The 15,673-nt window shown below is 44.6% G+C and overlaps 2 protein-coding genes across 2 annotated transcripts; both read left to right on the forward strand.

Annotated features, from left to right (window-relative positions):
* The first annotated feature begins 569 nt into the window (after positions 1-569).
* LOC148821073 (hepatitis A virus cellular receptor 1 homolog) lies at positions 570-8,243 on the forward strand. The gene is made up of 5 exons (XM_088931865.1): positions 570-661; positions 3,654-3,995; positions 6,301-6,408; positions 7,495-7,535; positions 8,063-8,243. Exons 1-5 carry the CDS (start codon positions 607-609, stop codon positions 8,159-8,161), a joined length of 645 nt encoding a protein of 214 aa, XP_088787991.1. The 5' UTR covers positions 570-606; the 3' UTR covers positions 8,162-8,243.
* A 2,551-nt stretch (positions 8,244-10,794) lies between these two features.
* LOC148821074 (hepatitis A virus cellular receptor 1 homolog) lies at positions 10,795-15,275 on the forward strand. The gene is made up of 5 exons (XM_088931873.1): positions 10,795-10,894; positions 11,399-11,740; positions 13,265-13,372; positions 14,483-14,523; positions 15,051-15,275. Exons 1-5 carry the CDS (start codon positions 10,840-10,842, stop codon positions 15,147-15,149), a joined length of 645 nt encoding a protein of 214 aa, XP_088787999.1. The 5' UTR covers positions 10,795-10,839; the 3' UTR covers positions 15,150-15,275.
* The last annotated feature ends 398 nt before the right edge of the window (positions 15,276-15,673 follow it).

A 15,673-nucleotide genomic window follows, 5' to 3' on the forward strand; every position in this document is an offset into this window, starting at 1 on the left:
TTTATTTTTTTATTTATTTATTTTGTTGTCTTTTGTTTTATAACTATTCTGATGTCTGTTTTGCTTGTCTTGGGCTGGACTGCTGTAACACATCAATTTCCCTACGGGATTAATAAAGTATTATCTATCTATTCCACTGTCATGTAATATACAGTCTGCATTTGTGTTCCTGTTAAATTGTTTCTCCCCTCCGTCTGGGAGAGGAATTAATAAGCAAACAGAGATATTAAGTCTCCATCTAATGTTTACAGAGAACAGTTCTCCTGCCTGCAAGCATCTATCTGCCCCCAGTTTGATGCCCTTCTCGTGATTCAGTGAAACATTTAAAAATCTCCCACCACTAGGAAGAACTCCTGTATCCAGTGACCCCCAGAACATCCAAACTAATGGTTTGTGAGTAACTCAGGATTTACAGCTGAAAAGCTCTGGTTCCGTTTCTTCATATCTATGATTAAAAACAAAAACAAAACTGAGCTGTGGATCACGAGACAAGAAAGTCATATAATAAAGTCCACACTTAACGACAGCAGAGGAAGTCAGAGCTGAGAGTCAAGAGTCCACAGAAACTCAGACACAGGGGCTCCAGTGTGAGAGCAGATCTTCACAATGAGACTCTGCAGGATTCTCCCATCATGCTGCCTGGTCCTGAGCCTCATGGCAGGTAGGAGCTCACTGGGCTTCTGAGCTGTGGGTCACTGACTGGGATCATCACACTGGGCTTCATACTGGAGATACACTGGGGGGATGAGTGTGAGGACAGGATAGAGTCTCTATCTCTGCAGGCAGGTTTATACCGGAGATACACTGGAGAGATCACTGAGAGGACAGGATAGAGTCTCTATCTCTGCAGGCAGGTTTATACTGAAGATACACTGGAGAGATCACTGAGAGGACAGGACAGAGTCTCTATCTCTGCAGGCAGGTTTATACCGGAGATACACTGGAGAGATCACTGAGAGGACAGGATAGAGTCTCTATCTCTGCAGGCAGGTTTATACTGGAGATACACTGGAGAGATCACTGAGAGGACAGGACAGAGTCTCTATCTCTGCAGGCAGGTTTATACCGGAGATACACTGGAGAGATCACTGAGAGGACAGGATAGAGTCTCTATCTCTGCAGGCAGGTTTATACCGGAGATACACTGGAGAGATCACTGAGAGGACAGGACAGAGTCTCTATCTCTGCAGGCAGGTTTATACCGGAGATACACTGGAGAGATCACTGAGAGGACAAGATAGAGTCTCTATCTCTGCAGGCAGGTTTATACTGGAGAGATCAGTGTGAGGACAGGACAGACTATTTCTACAGGCAGGTATAATACTGGAGATACACTTAAGATCTAGTTTCAACATACTTAAAAATGAAAATATTATTTCACAGTTATATTTGCCAAATAGCAGATATTATAGCCAAGAATACCATGTGTTAGCAAAAACACAATATACTGCATGGTAGGCATTTGAATGGTTGAGACGAGGTGTGAGCAGACCACACTGAGTACTGGTAGAGTAGTCTGCAGGACACATTGCTGTGGCTAACAAGGCTGACCACGTTTAAACAGCAAAACTGTTTCTCGTCATAAAAACACAAACATTCTCCATATGCTGTACAGCACACAGTTAACCGATGGCGTTTACTCCAGTCATGTGGATCTTGCGTGGCGCCTGGAGAAATCATATCTATAGTAACAGAATCCAGATACTGAATGTAAAGGTTGAAGCACAGGAGCAGGAACTACTAAAGGGTCTCCAGGAGCTCCAGAAAACTGCAGAACTGACACAACCAGCTTTCAGGGAGCTCTGCACCCTGGATAGTCAGATAAACACAGAGTTTGACAGAAGCTGCTCATGAAACCTTCACCGCTGACCACAAATCCCAAACACTGACTACAAGTACTGTCAACACTGCTAAGAACACAGAAAGGGAAGTGGGGATTAGTGAAGACTCTATTCAGTTAACTGAATAACTGAACACCACAGCGGTATTACTGAGATCAGCACCACAGATAGTGAGTCAATGACAGACCGCTGTCTCCCTGGATCTGAAGCGCCTGATATTGTCTCTAGAGTCTACAGGCTTACAGGCTCTTTTCTCTGTAGCCCTTCTCCAGTCACTTCCGGATTATACCGTCTGCACAGGGTCCTAAACTACGTACGTCACGGGAGTCAGGACCGGCTCCCATTACACCTGGAGGCCTTTCCATAGCAAAGGACATCTACAAGATGTGACTGACTATGTCTGAATGACATGGGCAGAAGCCCTTTTTTGCACAAGGATCCACAAGGAAATCAGGAAACTTTGAAAGTAGACGGGAATGGAGGAGAATCCAAAGAATTTCCAAAAGGCAGCTGCATTGGGAACAATGGCAGAAACAGAACCAGAGAGGAAAACAGCACTACTAACAGGTCCAGGAGTTTTACATGCTTGTGTCTAAATGCCAGGAGCTCTCAAAAGGTATAGGAAGCTACAATAGCTGCAGGGAATAGTAATATAAAAGGGATCACATGATGGAGAGGAATGTAAACAGTGAAGAGACAGGAAAGATGGAAGATGGAACAATAAAGTATATCAAAGAGTGTCAGGGGACTGCTATACATTACCAGATCCAAATGCTGATGTTAATTATAAGTACAAAAGTAGATGTAGAATAATGTGAGATTTTAATTGCAAACAAAGACATAGTTTTCATGGGAGACTTCAATTTCTCAACTCAGAAAAAGCTTCAGCAGAAACTGCAAAGGCAGACATGGTTCATGTCAGCTTTATTACCAAGTTTGCGGAGCACCTACAGGAGAAAATGCTTTCAGAAGGACTATATAATAATAATTATAATAATTGCTTACACTTATATAGCGCTTTTCTGGACACTCCACTCAAAGCACTTTACAGGTAATGGGGATCCCCTCCACCACCACCAGTGTGCAGCCCCACCTGGATGATGCTACGGCAGCCATAGTGCGCCAGAACGCTCACCACACACCAGCTATCAGTGGGGAGGAGAGCAGAGTAATGAAGCCAATTCATAGATGGGGATTATTAGGAGGCCATGATTGATAAAGGCCGATGGGAAAGTTGGCCAGGACGCCGGGGCTACACCCCTACTCTTTTCGATAAACACCCTGGGATTTTTAATGACCACAGAGAGTCAGGACCTCGGTTTTTTACGTCTCATCTGAAGGACGGCGCCTGTTTACAGTATAGTGTCCCCATCGCTATACTGGGGCATAAGGACCCACATGGACCGCAGGGTGAGCACCCCCTGCTGGCCCCACTAACACCTCTTCCAGCAGCAGCCTTAGTTTTTCCCAGGAGGTCTCCCATCCAGGTATATCTGGCTGCTTCAGTATTTTAAAACTGCTGAAATACTTAAGAGCAGAAAAGATTTATGTTTTTACAATACAGAAATTGGGAAAGCTGGTGGGAGGAAAACTATATCCTACAGTTTGAGTCCCAGTACTACAGCATCAGTGAATGGTCATGTGGTATGGGTTTTAAATTCTACTTTAAAACTAATAAAAGCAGAAATGTTTTGGTACTTCCATTTGTGTTACTTTAAACTGCTAACCATATCTAAATCATTGCTATTGATTTGTAGGGCAACATAACCCAATGCTTTGTGTATTAAATGATGTTTCTCTTGTTGTTTCCAGGCAGCAGAGTCTCTGCTCTGATGGTCAGAGGATCCGTTGGCCAGGACGTCACTCTCCCCTGCAGATACTCTGTAAGGGATCACGGGGTGACGACGATGTACTGGGGGAGAGGAGAACTGCCTCTTCTTTGGTGTAATAATATGATTATTTCCACTGATGGACAGAGAGTGGACTCCAGACTCTCAGAGAGGTACCGGCTGCTGGGACGGCTGACCGGAGGCGATGTCTCTCTGACCATCCTCCAGGCTCAGGAGAGCGACTCTGGGCTCTACAGCTGCCGTGTGGAAATACCAGGCTGGTTTAATGACCAGAAACACACAGTTAACTTGATCATTACAAAGGGTGAGTGAACTGCACAGTAAAAATACTTGAAACTAAAAAAATGTTTGTTTTTTTTAGCAAAACACAGCTAATTTGTACTCCAGCTTGATTAAGTTCTTGGGCTGTTGCAGTTCTTGGAAATGTGACTAAGTCAGAACAAACAGTTTGATTCAGTTCTTGGGTTAAGATAAGATAAGATTTTTATTGTTCCCTGAGGGATTTTTTTTACGGACACACAGCACTCCTGTACATTTAAATAGAATGCAAAAAAAAAGAAGAAAAGAAAAACATTGCACACTATTCTATTAGAAAAAAATAATAATTGTTAGGGCTGTTGCAGTTCTTGGAAATGTGACTAAGTCAGAACAAACAGGAGTGACATTCTCCTCTCAGAGGTAGCTTCTCTGATGATATCAGTGTTACCAATCCGGCTATTATAGCCGAGAGAGAAATACAGACCCTATACGGGAGCTGGAAAATATACTTTGAGTTAAGATAGTTCCTCAAGCGCAGTCTGAGCAGGTAGTCGAAGGTGAAAGCCTAAAGTCCAAACCAAGGAGAGAACTTGCCAAAGCAAAGCCGTAATCCGAAAGCCGTAGTACAAAGGCGAAACTAGTCCAAAGCCAAAAAGGTGTGAGAAACCAATAAAGCCCAGACCGGAAGAGTAGCTCACTTAGGAAAAACCAATACTGAGCGAGGTGGCGAGGAAATGTTCATGTCTCATAACGTTCCTTTCTTTTTATTGAAATCATCATAACTGCATCACTTCCTGAAGACAGCTGTACTACACGTGGATGCAGTTAGTAAATGCCTAAACAGCTCAAATACATTGTGCTACAGCTAACAGGCCACATTGTCACAGGAAGTTGTGATAAATATCATCAGCTAAGAAGGCTGACCACATTGAAACTGACTGACAGACAGAACTGACACAACCAGCTTTCAGGGAGCTCTGCACCCTGGATAGTCAGAAGCTGCTCATGAAACCCAGTTATCTGGAGCACCTACAGGAGAAAATGCTTGTATAGATCTTGTCTTCAAAAACAATTCAGACACGTTGAGGTAAACAGGTATGAGAGCAATTAGGGAACTACGTGCTTTGGGGTACTGTATACTTAGAAACTGTACAGGATGTGTCCAATGCAAAAGTCTACAACCTCAGAAAAGCAGATGTTGAAGGTATGAAACAGCTCAAGGGAAGAAAATGGAACAGGGTAGATATGGTATCAGTGCAACACAGATGGCAACAGTCTAATGAGATTGTGCTTAAAACACACAACACATTAATCCCAAGAGTTAGCAAATCAAAGGCTAGAAAAACAAAACCCAAATAGTTCAACAAATTCATTTGGAAAAATATAAGGGAAATGAAGGCACTTCATAAAATGATTTAAAAACAAGCCAGTCAAATAAAAAGGATACAGTGAACTGCTGGAACAGGTTAAAAAAGATTTTAAGAAGACCAAGAGAGAGACGGAAAAGAAAACTGCAACTGAGCAAAACATGAGTTTTTTCATTACCACAACAGGATCAGCAGCATTAAGGATGAAGCAAAATGTATTCAAGACAATGCTACTGTACGTCTTCCTTAGTCATCCTTAGAATTCAAGACTAGGCAAATACCTAGGAGATCACAGTTTATGCAGACAAGCACAGGGTTTCGCAGGCAGGAAGGAAAAAGAAACTGTAATTGGGAAAGAGTGAGCTAGAAGAGACTGCACTGACCCAGTGAAGCCAGTGTACTGCTTCAGAACCAACAGAGAAACACGAAGCAGACGACACCAGTGGAAACTACAGGGAAGAGTATTTAACACTGAAGACAGGAAGGACTGCTTTACACAAAGGGTGGGAGTTATGTCCATAGCTCCGAATACCAAAAAGATTATAAATATAGTCCAGTAATATATAAACAAATGCAAAAAAAATATTATTTTATATATTAAATTCTATATAATCAGCATACAGTGATTGGAATCAGCCTTAGTATTTTAATTGCAGACATTCCTGCCTGACTAAGAAAGGCAAATATTCTTTGGATCTTAGCGACAAAAGAAGCTCATTAGCAGAGTTTGTTGCCTGTAATCTGTTACTTAAACTTGTCTGATTGGAACCCTGGTTGTGCACAGCTCAGAAGAAAGAGCAATGTGACAATGTGTTTTATACCTCATACATCTTTACAAATAACATCCTAAATGAGACTTCAACAATCTCAACAGAGACAAGGAAGGACATTTGATCCAATTTTGACCTGTCACTTCTTTTAACACACAAGGAACCTTGTTCTGACACCCTCTCTAGCGAAGATTTCCGTCTCTTTCTCCTCCAGCTCCTCAGACAACTGCAGCTACCGAAGCCACTGTCTCCACTTCCACAGAACAGCCCTGGAACAGGAGCACAGGACACACCACAGGCAGACAGCACAATTACACACAGGGTACGCCACAGCTACCTAATGAAGATCCAGCCGAAATAACATTAGTCGACTGCGTAATAATCAAACGCATTTTATGTATAGAGTAAACCAAAGAATGTGGTCTCTCAGCATGTCTGAGAGACTATAGGCGGTGACGCCTCTGCTCAGTGTTGTTCCAGGCTTATATTAGTACTGTAAAGAGGTTTACATTATCAGTTACGGGCGAGAAAAAGGCACAAACGCGTCGCTGACGGTGTGTAGTTTGTATGATCTCCCCTAGTTTGTGTGGCTTTCTTTCCACAGTCCCATACTGGCAAGTTAAGTTGTTTTCTTGGAAAACCGGCCCTGGAGTGTGTGTCTGTGGTATCCCAGCCGGGGTGTACCCTGTACTTGCGCCCGTCTCTCCCCGGCTCCCCCGAGACACCGAATAGCAGGAGGTGTTTGGAAAACGGGGGGATAGAGGAGCACAGACAGCACACGAACCGGCGGAAAACCATGTCGAGGGAAAAGCTGACGTCCTCTGCCCTGACGGGCGTTTCTTTGAATTACTCTTCTTGAAGAACATCTACCCAATCTAGTTTAACAACAACCGAACCAAAAACAGATAACGTAATATATCAAAAGAGTTTTTAAACGGGATTTTCAGGCTCAACGGCGGTTTATGTAGCAAATATGTGTTTATTTACTATTTTAATTGACATTAATTGGTGAGCAAATGTTTAAAGAAATATAACATTAACTGTACATTCGGATATTTATTTCTAAACACGGTTACGAATGAAATCGCCACATGCCTTTCACAGTTCATACTTTAATAACCATCGGTTTTTGCAGTGAGGTCTGATGCCCACTAGGCATTGAACTCTAGAGCTATCTGCTGGTGGAAAGGTGTCATTACAATAGGGATTTCATTGAACTGCGTCAACTACAGCTCCCTGCCGTAAATCTTGTTATCATACCGTCAGCTGCAAGACCGGCCATCAAGTTGATAGAAATTGGACTGTGAGAACAGCCAGTGCTCACCCAAAACCTGCCCTCCTCGCCCGTGTCTGGTCTTCATCAGTATTGCTGTGATTGGGCGCTACTGACACATTCCCGTGTTTGTAGGAGGGGCTGTCCAGACGGGAACCAACCCTCCGCACGTCCCCGTGAGTACAGCTCCTATCTCGCCAACAGTGTAACCGAACGGAACCGGAAACCTACAGACATTCCACAGGCCGAGGCTGAAAACTTCTGTAGTGAAAATGGCTTGGAGTTTTCTGAACAAACACAAGCTTTCAACATTGAGTTCCACTTGTAGAGATACCAGGGAAGTTCTGGGCCCTGAGTTCAGTTCCGGACCCGAGGTATTATCTGTTAAGAGTTTGCAGGTTGTCTGTGTGTTTCCTCCAGGTGCTTCGGTTTCCTCTCACAGTCTAAAGACGTGCTGGTACAGTAGGTTAATAGCCTGCAGGGAAACTCGGCCCTGCGTGGTGCTGTTTCTGTGTGTGCCCTGTGATGGACGGGTGTCTGCCCAGGGTGTGCCCGTTGCTTTCTGGGATAGGCTCCGGATGCCCAGTCACCCAGACGTGTATACAGTGGACAGGAAGTGGATGGGTGGGGAAGATGGAAGCAGGGATACGAGTCTGGTGGGGTAAAGTTGTATTTTTCTAACTCTTCCTCCTTTGCCCACCAGGATGAAGTCCTCGTCGCGAATGGAGTTCGGCTGCTGTGTGTCGTGTGTCTGACCGGCGCGTTTCTGTCTGCGCTCCTCTTCAGGTGCATAAAGCGATGACACCCCCCTCCCCTCGTGATGAAGAAAGAGCCTTGGATTCTTCTCCATTCAGCACCACACCTGTACCACTTGAACAACATTATTGCAGCTTTTCATTCTCTAATAAAGTGTGTACATTCAGAAGGAGTCTGAGATTAGTAACCTGTTTCTGTACAAGTGAAGATCTTACAGCTACTCACTTTAACAGCAGATTTGCAGTAAGAAATTCATGACAGACATTCAATATTTGCAGTAATTGTGTTTGTAAAGGAATAACAGCTCTAAGAATATTCCACTAGGTGTCAGTGTGGTACATTGAACTATAAAAGGGATTAATACCTTGTTGTCTAAAGCCCCAGTATGGGGGTAGAGGACACTGAGCTGCAGGAGGTGCTGATCTTCAGATACGACATTCAACCGAGGTCCTGACTGCCTGGTCCCAGGGCTGTGTGACCATCTTGGTTCCGTGCCCTCCACTGCTCATTTCGTCCCACAACACCTGGGGTGCAAACCCGGATCTCCAGCATGACGCAACAGGGAACCAGCCGCATGGCCCATGGAGGGCGATGACGTCACCGTATCAGAAGCAGCTCTGCTACAGCTGCAAGTATAAAAGTACGGCTGTCACCCCAGTGTTCCGGCTGAACCCCACACTGGACTGCAGGAGGACTGAACCCCACTCTGGTCTTGTCCAGTTTCTCTCTCCTCCCCTGATCTGTGTGTCGTGGGGCTGCAGGAGAACTGAACCCCACTCTGGTCTTGTACAGTTTCTCTCTCCTCCCCTGATCTGTGTGTCGTGGGGCTGCAGGAGAACTGAACCCCACTCTGGTCTTGTACAGTTTCTCTCTCCTCCCCTGATCTGTGTGTCGTGGGGCTGCAGGAGGACTGAACCCCACTCTGGTCTTGTACAGTTTCTCTCTCCTCCCCTGATCTGTGTGTCGTGGGGCTGCAGGTGGACTGAACCCCACTCTGGTCTTGTACAGTTTCTCTCTCCTCCCCTGATCTGTGTGTCGTGGGGCTGCAGGTGGACTGAACCCCACTCTGGTCTTGTACAGTTTCTCTCTCCTCCGCTGATCTGTGTGTCGTGGGGCTGCAGGTGGACTGAACCCCACTCTGGTCTTGTACAGTTTCTCTCTCCTCCGCTGATCTGTGTGTCGTGGGGCTGCAGGTGGACTGAACCCCACTCTGGACTTGTACAGTTTCTCTCCCCTCCCCTGTTCTGTGTGTCGTGGGGCTGCAGGAGAACTGAACCCCACTCTGGTCTTGTACAGCTTCTCTCTCCTCCCCTGATCTGTGTGTCGTGGGGCTGCAGGAGGACTGAACCCCACTCTGGTCTTGTACAGTTTCTCTCTCCTCCCCTGATCTGTGTGCTGTGGGGCTGCAGGAGGACTGAACCCCACTCTGGTCTTGTCCAGTTTCTCTCTCCTCCACTCATCCGGGGGTGCAGGAGAATCATAAGCCTCATTTATTAGAAGATCTCAAGACCACTTAGAGCCTAGTAGTGAGTTCAGACTCCTGATAATTAAAGATGCAGCAGAAACTAAAGCCTTAATTAAAAATAAAATTAGCACCATTAATGAGGTAGTATTATGTTGTCCTGGACTCGTGAATGAATGGCGTCTCCACACGTTTAAGTTAAAAGCTTGTTGTTTAATCCCTTTTATCATTTAAAGCAACAGCTGGACCACACTGACACCTGGTGGAAAAAAATAATTGTACAAACATTCTTCTTTAAAAAATGCAATTACTGCTAATATAGCATCAAATATTCCAAATATTTCAACTTTCAACAGTTGTGGAGGTACTGTATAGGCTGTAAGAGACAGCTGATTAGTCAGAACCTACAGTATAATGTAAAGAGCAGAGACAGAACAGAGTAGTGGTGTAAAATAACTGGAATAAATTTATATCGCAACTGAGCACAAATACCATAGGGGGTGTTTAAATGATGAGAAATAGCTGTATCCCACATGGGTAAACTTCAATACTTTAATACTTCTTCGTACACAAGAGGACTTAACTGTTTTGACAAAATTAAATGTACTTCATATAAAAAGAAGACGTTACAGATCAGAGGAGTCACAGTGCTGGTTTGAACGCAGACCCTTATTGATCTGAGAATCTGCTTCAAACCAGGAAAACGACTTCAAGAGCACAGGTGGGTACCATGTTCCAGACACCTGCTGCTCTTTGTGTAAAAAAGTATTTCCTGTCACATACTTCACTGTGATATATATATATACACTGTGCTATACTCAAGGCTCGCCATGTTCTCCTTTGTTCCTCCACTGCATCTGGAAGAGGAAGTGATGAGTGAACACAGGCCAGTGTCTCCGGTTGATATTTACAGAGGACAGTTCTCCTGCCTGCAGGCACTCATTTGCACTTTTCTACACTCAACTCCATCTGCCCCTGTTCTGATTCCCTTCCTGTGATGCAATGCAACATTGACATTTACAGATCCCCTGTCCCTGGACAGGACTCCTGTATCCAGCAACTCCTTCTAGATAATGGTTTGTGAATTTTCCACATCAGCGATTTTAATTTGAGAAACCTGAGCTACGAATCACAAAGCAAGAGAGGAAGTCAGATGACAAACTGAGTCCACAGCTGACCACAGTAGGGGAAGTCGGAGCTGAGAGACAAGAGTCTACAGAGACTCAGACACAGGGGCTCCAGTGTGAGAGCAGCTCTTCACAATGAGACTCTGCAGGATTCTCCCATCATGCTGCCTGGTCCTGAGCCTCATGGCAGGTAGGAGCTCACTGGGCTTCTGAGCTGTGGGTCACTGACTGGGATCATCACACTGGGCTGCAGGACTCACTGGGCTTCATACTGGAGAGATCACTGTGAGGACAGGGAAGAGTCTCTGTCTCTGCAGGCAGGTTTATACTGGAGATACACTGGAGAGATCACTGTGAGGACAGGACAGAGTCTCTGTCTCTGCAGGCAGGTCTATGCTGGAGTTTACAGAGAAAAACACCTCAGATCTTTAAAAAATAATGTACTTTTTTGTCATAGCATAGCAGAATTTCAAAAAAACTTCTGTTAAAGATATTCTCCATCCCAGATCAGTTTTGAAGTAAGTTTACTTACTTCAAAACTGAAGGTAATTTTTCACCTTCAGTGGAATGAAGTTTCTATTCTTGAAGATCAAACTCTTTTAATATCAGAAAAACATGCCGGAACTCGGTTTAAGCATATTTTTGGGGGACTTGATCAGAAGCAGTGTAATATGATTTTCTTCCTCATTCTCAGTCACTGGAGTCTCTGCTCTGACGGTCAGCGGATCCGTCGGCCAGGACGTCACTCTCCCCTGCAGATACTCTGTAAGGGATCACGGGGTGACGACGATGTGCTGGGGGAGAGGAGAACTACCTCTGATTGGGTGTAATAATATGATCATTTCCACTGATGGACAGAGAGTGGACTCCAGACTCTCAGAGAGGTACCAGCTGCTGGGACAGCTGACCGGAGGCGATGTCTCTCTGACCATCCTCCAGGCTCAGGAGAGCGACTCTGGGCTCTACAGCTGCCGTGTGGAAATACCAGGCTGGTTTAATAACCAGAAACACACAGTTAACTTGATCGTTACAAAGGGTGAGTGAACTGCTCAGTAAAAATACTTGAAACTAAAAAAATGTTTGTTTGCAGTTCTTGGAAATGTGACTAAGTCAGAACAAACAGTTTGATTCAGTTCTTGGGTTAAGATAGGATAAGATTTTTATTGTCCCATGAGGGATTTTTTTAACGGACACACAGCACTCCTGTACATTTAAATAGAATGCAAAAAAAAATCAGGGGTAGCTTCTCTGATGATATTAGTGTTACCAATCCGGCTACTAAAGCCGAGAGAGAAATACAGACCCTATACGGGAGCTGGAAAATATACTTTGAGTTAAGATAGTTCCTCAAGCGCAGTCTGAGCAGGCAGTCGAAGGTGAAAGCCTAAAGTCCAAACCAAGGAGAGAACTTGCCGAAGCAAAGCCGTAATCCGAAAGCCGTAGTACAAAGGCGAAACTAGTCCAAAGCCAAAAAGGTGTGAGAAACCAATAAAGCCCAGACCGGAAGAGCAGCTCACTTAGGAAAAACCAATACTGAGCGAGGTGGCGAGGAAATGTTCATGTCTCATAACGCTCCTTTCTTTTTATTGAAATCGTCATAACTGCATCACTTCCTGAAGAGAGCTGCACTACACGTAGATGCAGTTAGCAAATGCCTAAACAGCTCAAATGCATTGTGCTACAGCTAACAGGCCACATTGTCACAGGAAGTTGTGCTAAATATCATCAGCTAAGATGGCTGACCACACTGAAACAGCAAAGCTGTTCCTCGTCCTAGAAACACAAACATTCTCCATATGCTGTACAGCGCACAGTTAACAGATGGCGTTTACTCAAGTCATGTGGATCTTGCGTGGCGCCTGGAGAAATCATATCTATAGTAACAGAATCCAGATACTGAATGTAAAGGTTGAAGCACAGGAGCACGAGCTGCTAAAGGCTCTCCAGGAGCTCCAGAGAACTGCAGAACTGACACAACCAGCTTTCAGGGAGCTCTGCACCCTGGATAGTCAGAAGCTGCTCATGAAACCCAGTTATCTGGAGCACCTACAGGAGAAAATGCTTGTATAGATCTTGTCTTCAAAAACAATTGAGACACGTTGAGGTGATTATAAAGATTATAAATATAGTCCAGTAATATATAAACAAATGCAAAAAAATATTATTTTATATATTAAATTCTATATAATCAGCATACAGTGATTGGAATCAGCCTTAGTATTTTAATTGCAGACAGTCCTGCCTGACTAAGAAAGGCAAATACTCTTTGGATCTTAGCGACAAAAGAAGCTCATTAGCAGAGTTTGTTGCCTGTAATCTGTTACTTTAACTTGTCTGATTGGAACCCTGGTTGTGCACAGCTCAGAAGAGAGAGCAATGTGACAATGTGTTTTATACCTCATACATCTTTACAAATAACATCCTAAATGAGACTTCAACAATCTCAACAGAGACAAGGAAGGACATTTGATCCAATTTTGACCTGTCACTGCTTTTAACACACAAGGAACCTTGTTCTGACACCCTCTCTAATTAAGACTTCTGTCTCTTTCTCCTCCAGCTCCTCAGACAACTGCAGCTACCGAAGCCACTGTCTCCACTTCCACAGAACAGCCCTGGGACAGGACCACAGGACACACGACAGGCAGACAGCACAATTACACACAGGGTACGCCACTGCTACCTAATGAAGATCCAGCCGAAACAACATTAGTCGACTGCGTAAAAATCAAACGCATTTTATGTATAGAGTAAACCAAAGAATGTGGTCTCTCAGCATGTCTGAGAGACTATAGGCGGTGACGCCTCTGCTCAGTGTTGTTCCAGGCTTATATTAGTACTGTAAAGAGGTTTACATTATCAGTTACGGGCGAGAAAAAGGCACAAACGCGTCGCTGACTTCACTCCTCAAGAGCACAGATACGGTGTGTAGTTTGTATGATCTCCCCTAGTTTGTGTGGCTTTCTTTCCACAGTCCCATACTGGCAAGTTAAGTTGTTTTCTTGGAAAACCGGCCCTGGAGTGTGTGTCTGTGGTATCCCAGCCGGGGTGTACCCTGTACTTGCGCCCGTCTCTCCCCGGCTCCCCCGAGACACCGAATAGCAGGAGGTGTTTGGAAAACGGGGGGATAGAGGAGCACAGACAGCACGCGAACCGGCGGAAAACCATGTCGAGGGAAAAGCTGACGTCCTCTGCCCTGACGGGCGTTTCTTTGAATTACTCTTCTTGAAGAACATCTACCCAATCTAGTTTAACAACAACCGAACCAAAAACAGATAACGTAATATATCAAAAGAGTTTTTAAACGGGATTTTCAGGCTCAACGGCGGTTTATGTAGCAAATATGTGTTTATTTACTATTTTAATTGACATTAATTGGTGAGCAAATGTTTAAAGAAATATAACATTAACTGTACATTCGGATATTTATTTCTAAACACGGTTACGAAGGAAATCGCCACATGCCTTTCACAGTTCATACTTTAATAACCATCGGTTTTTGCAGTGAGGTCTGATGCCCACTAGGCATTGAACTCTAGAGCTATCTGCTGGTGGAAAGGTGTCATTACAATAGGGATTTCATTGAACTGCGTCAACTACAGCTCCCTGCCGTAAATCTTGTTATCATACCGTCAGCTGCAAGACCGGCCATCAAGTTGATAGAAATTGGACTGTGAGAACAGCCAGTGCTCACCCAAAACCTGCCCTCCTCGCCCGTGTCTGGTCTTCATCAGTATTGCTGTGATTGGGCGCTACTGACACATTCCCGTGTTTGTAGGAGGGGCTGTCCGGACGGGAACCCACCCTCCGCACGTCCCCGTGAGTACAGCTCCTATCTCGCCAACAGTGTAACCGAACGGAACCGGAAACCTACAGACATTCCACAGGCCGAGGCTGAAAACTTCTGTAGTGAAAATGGCTTGGAGTTTTCTGAACAAACACAAGCTTTCAACATTGAGTTCCACTTGTAGAGATACCAGGGAAGTTCTGGGCCCTGAGTTCAGTTCCGGACCCGAGGTATTATCTGTTAAGAGTTTGCAGGTTGTCTGTGTGTTTCCTCCAGGTGCTTCGGTTTCCTCTCACAGTCTAAAGACGTGCTTGTACAGTAGGTTAATAGCCTGCAGGGAAACTCGGCCCTGCGTGGTGCTGTTTCTGTGTGTGCCCTGTGATGGACTGGTGTCTGCCCAGGGTGTGCCCGTTGCTTTCTGGGATAGGCTCCGGATGCCCAGTCACCCAGACGTGTATACAGTGGACAGGAAGTGGATGGGTGGGGAAGATGGAAGCAGGGATACGAGTCTGGTGGGGTAAAGTTGTATTTTTCTAACTCTTCCTCCTTTGCCCACCAGGATGAAGTCCTCGTCGCGAATGGAGTTCGGCTGCTGTGTGTCGTGTGTCTGACCGGCGCGTTTCTGTCTGCGCTCCTCTTCAGGTGCATAAAGCGATGACACCCCCCTCCCTTCGTGATGAAGAAAGAGCCTTGGATTCTTCTCCATTCAGCACCACACCTGTACCACTTGAACAACATTATTGCAGCTTTTCATTCTCTAATAAAGTGTGTACATTCAGAAGGAGTCTGAGATTAGTAACCTTTTTCTGTACAAGTGAAGATCCTACAACTACTCAATTTTTAACAGCAGATTTAATCCCTTATAGTTCAGTGCAACAGCTGTACCACACTGACACCTAGTGGGAAATTCTTAGAGGTGTTATTCCTTTAAAAACAATTAATTACTGCAAATATTGAAACTTATTAAAAATTGTGGAGGATAGGTATATGTAACAGACACATGCTTTTTTCTTATTTTGATCAGTTATTCTTTTAGTAAGGAAGAAAGTCCTTGAATATAGGCTAAAATTGCCTTTCTCTCTGTTGGCTTTGTGCTAAAAGTGAGAACCTACAATGTAGAGAGCAGAGTCACGACAGAGTAGTGGTGTAGGACATCTGGAATAAACTTCAATATTAACTGTG

The sequence above is a fragment of the Atractosteus spatula genome, chromosome 14, assembly GCF_055471065.1.
Source record: "Atractosteus spatula isolate fAtrSpa1 chromosome 14, fAtrSpa1.hap1, whole genome shotgun sequence".
NCBI lineage: Eukaryota > Metazoa > Chordata > Actinopteri > Semionotiformes > Lepisosteidae > Atractosteus > Atractosteus spatula.

Coding starts and splice junctions, on each gene's coding strand:
- LOC148821074 (XM_088931873.1), top strand. CDS start 10,840: ATGAGACTCTGCAGGATTCTCCCATCATGCTGCCTGGTCCTGAGCCTC. Junction 10,895..11,398: donor GGTCCTGAGCCTCATGGCAG/GTAGGAGCTCAC, acceptor CCTCATTCTCAG/TCACTGGAGTCTCTGCTCTG. Junction 13,373..14,482: donor ACAGCACAATTACACACAGG/GTACGCCACTGC, acceptor CCGTGTTTGTAG/GAGGGGCTGTCCGGACGGGA.
- LOC148821073 (XM_088931865.1), top strand. CDS start 607: ATGAGACTCTGCAGGATTCTCCCATCATGCTGCCTGGTCCTGAGCCTC. Junction 6,409..7,494: donor ACAGCACAATTACACACAGG/GTACGCCACAGC, acceptor CCGTGTTTGTAG/GAGGGGCTGTCCAGACGGGA. Junction 7,536..8,062: donor CCAACCCTCCGCACGTCCCC/GTGAGTACAGCT, acceptor TTTGCCCACCAG/GATGAAGTCCTCGTCGCGAA.